This window comes from Aptenodytes forsteri, unplaced genomic scaffold (genome assembly GCF_000699145.1).
Source record: "Aptenodytes forsteri isolate BGI_AS27 unplaced genomic scaffold, ASM69914v1 Scaffold25, whole genome shotgun sequence".
Lineage (NCBI taxonomy): Eukaryota > Metazoa > Chordata > Aves > Sphenisciformes > Spheniscidae > Aptenodytes > Aptenodytes forsteri.
In genome coordinates, this window is record NW_008796180.1 from 93,561 (window position 1) to 94,645 (window position 1,085).

General features: G+C 64.9%; 1 protein-coding gene across 1 annotated transcript in view; it reads right to left on the minus strand.

Annotated features, from left to right (window-relative positions):
• Positions 1 to 1,085, minus strand: part of LOC103905967 (translation initiation factor IF-2) — a 6,071-nt gene extending 4,986 nt beyond the window's left edge. Inside the window, exon 1 of the mRNA XM_009287782.1 lies at positions 902 to 1,085. Coding sequence (XP_009286057.1) covers positions 902 to 1,085 — 184 coding nt within the window. The remainder of the gene's footprint in view (positions 1 to 901) is intronic.

Here is a 1,085-nt window from a genome sequence, read left to right on the forward strand (position 1 = left end):
GCCGCCGTTGCCTCAGCAAATTGCCGGTTGTGGCACGACGTGGGCCGGGGCCGCACCCCGGCTTTCGTGGGTGTTTCGTGGCTTGTTTTCCAGGAGGAGATTAGCGAGACGGAGCAGCAGGGGCAGAGCGAGCCCATGACCCAAAATCGCTTGGATCCGGGTGCTTCCAGGCTCCTCGCCACCTTCCCCCGGCCGCTCCGGTCCCTTTCCCTGCCGTGCCTGTCTCCCTGGATGCTCTGGAGCATCCTTGCTCGCAGCGTTGGGGCTCTCCGGGTTTGGAGAGGGGGGGGGGGGGGGGCGAGCCTCCCCCATCTCTCAGCCGTGCCGGCAAGCTTGGTCCTTGCCGTAAAAAAAGGGGGCTCTGCTCCTGCTGCTGCCCTGGGAAGACACCCCAGGCTGGGAAACCTCAACCCCGCCGCGAGGCGTCGGAGCCTGCGCTCATTTTCCACGTGGGGTTTTTTTTCTTTTCGGATGAACTATCGTCTCTGGCATCCTGTTTGTCCCGGCGAGTTTCTGGGGCAGGGAAGAGGGTGTCTGGTTTTTGGCAGCTGCGCCCGCTCCGGGCAGCTGCAGCCTTGCAGGAATAACAGGCAGGGGTGGTGCTGCCCGGGCTGCCCTTACCTCCTACCTGCCCGCCTCCCCCCCCCGGGGCGGGCGGCGGCTGCCCCTCGCCCCGCGGGCGCCGGCATTGATTTGGGCAGGAAGCCCGTGCCGATCGATGGGGGAAGGTATAAATAACCTGCTCGGAGGTGACGGTTTTAACACCCACCCCGCTCCGTGCTTCTTTATTTAAATAGTTTATGGAGTTCCCGTCGGTGATCTGGTGGGTTGATCACCCCGGAGGGGTGAGGACGGGACGGGGGCCTGATGCCGGCCCCGCTCCTGTGCCCGTTCACAGCACCTTTCCGCCTCCGCTCCTGCAGCTCTAACGGGAGATCCCAGCGCGTTTCGTCGAGCGGCTTCAGAGCCACCGGCTGCGCGGGCTGGTGGTGCTGGCGCGGGTCCCCGCCCGCCCGGTGAGGTGGTTGGGATGAGTTGCAGCCTTTCCCTCGCCTCTGCTGGGTAGTTACTGTCTCAAAAGGCAT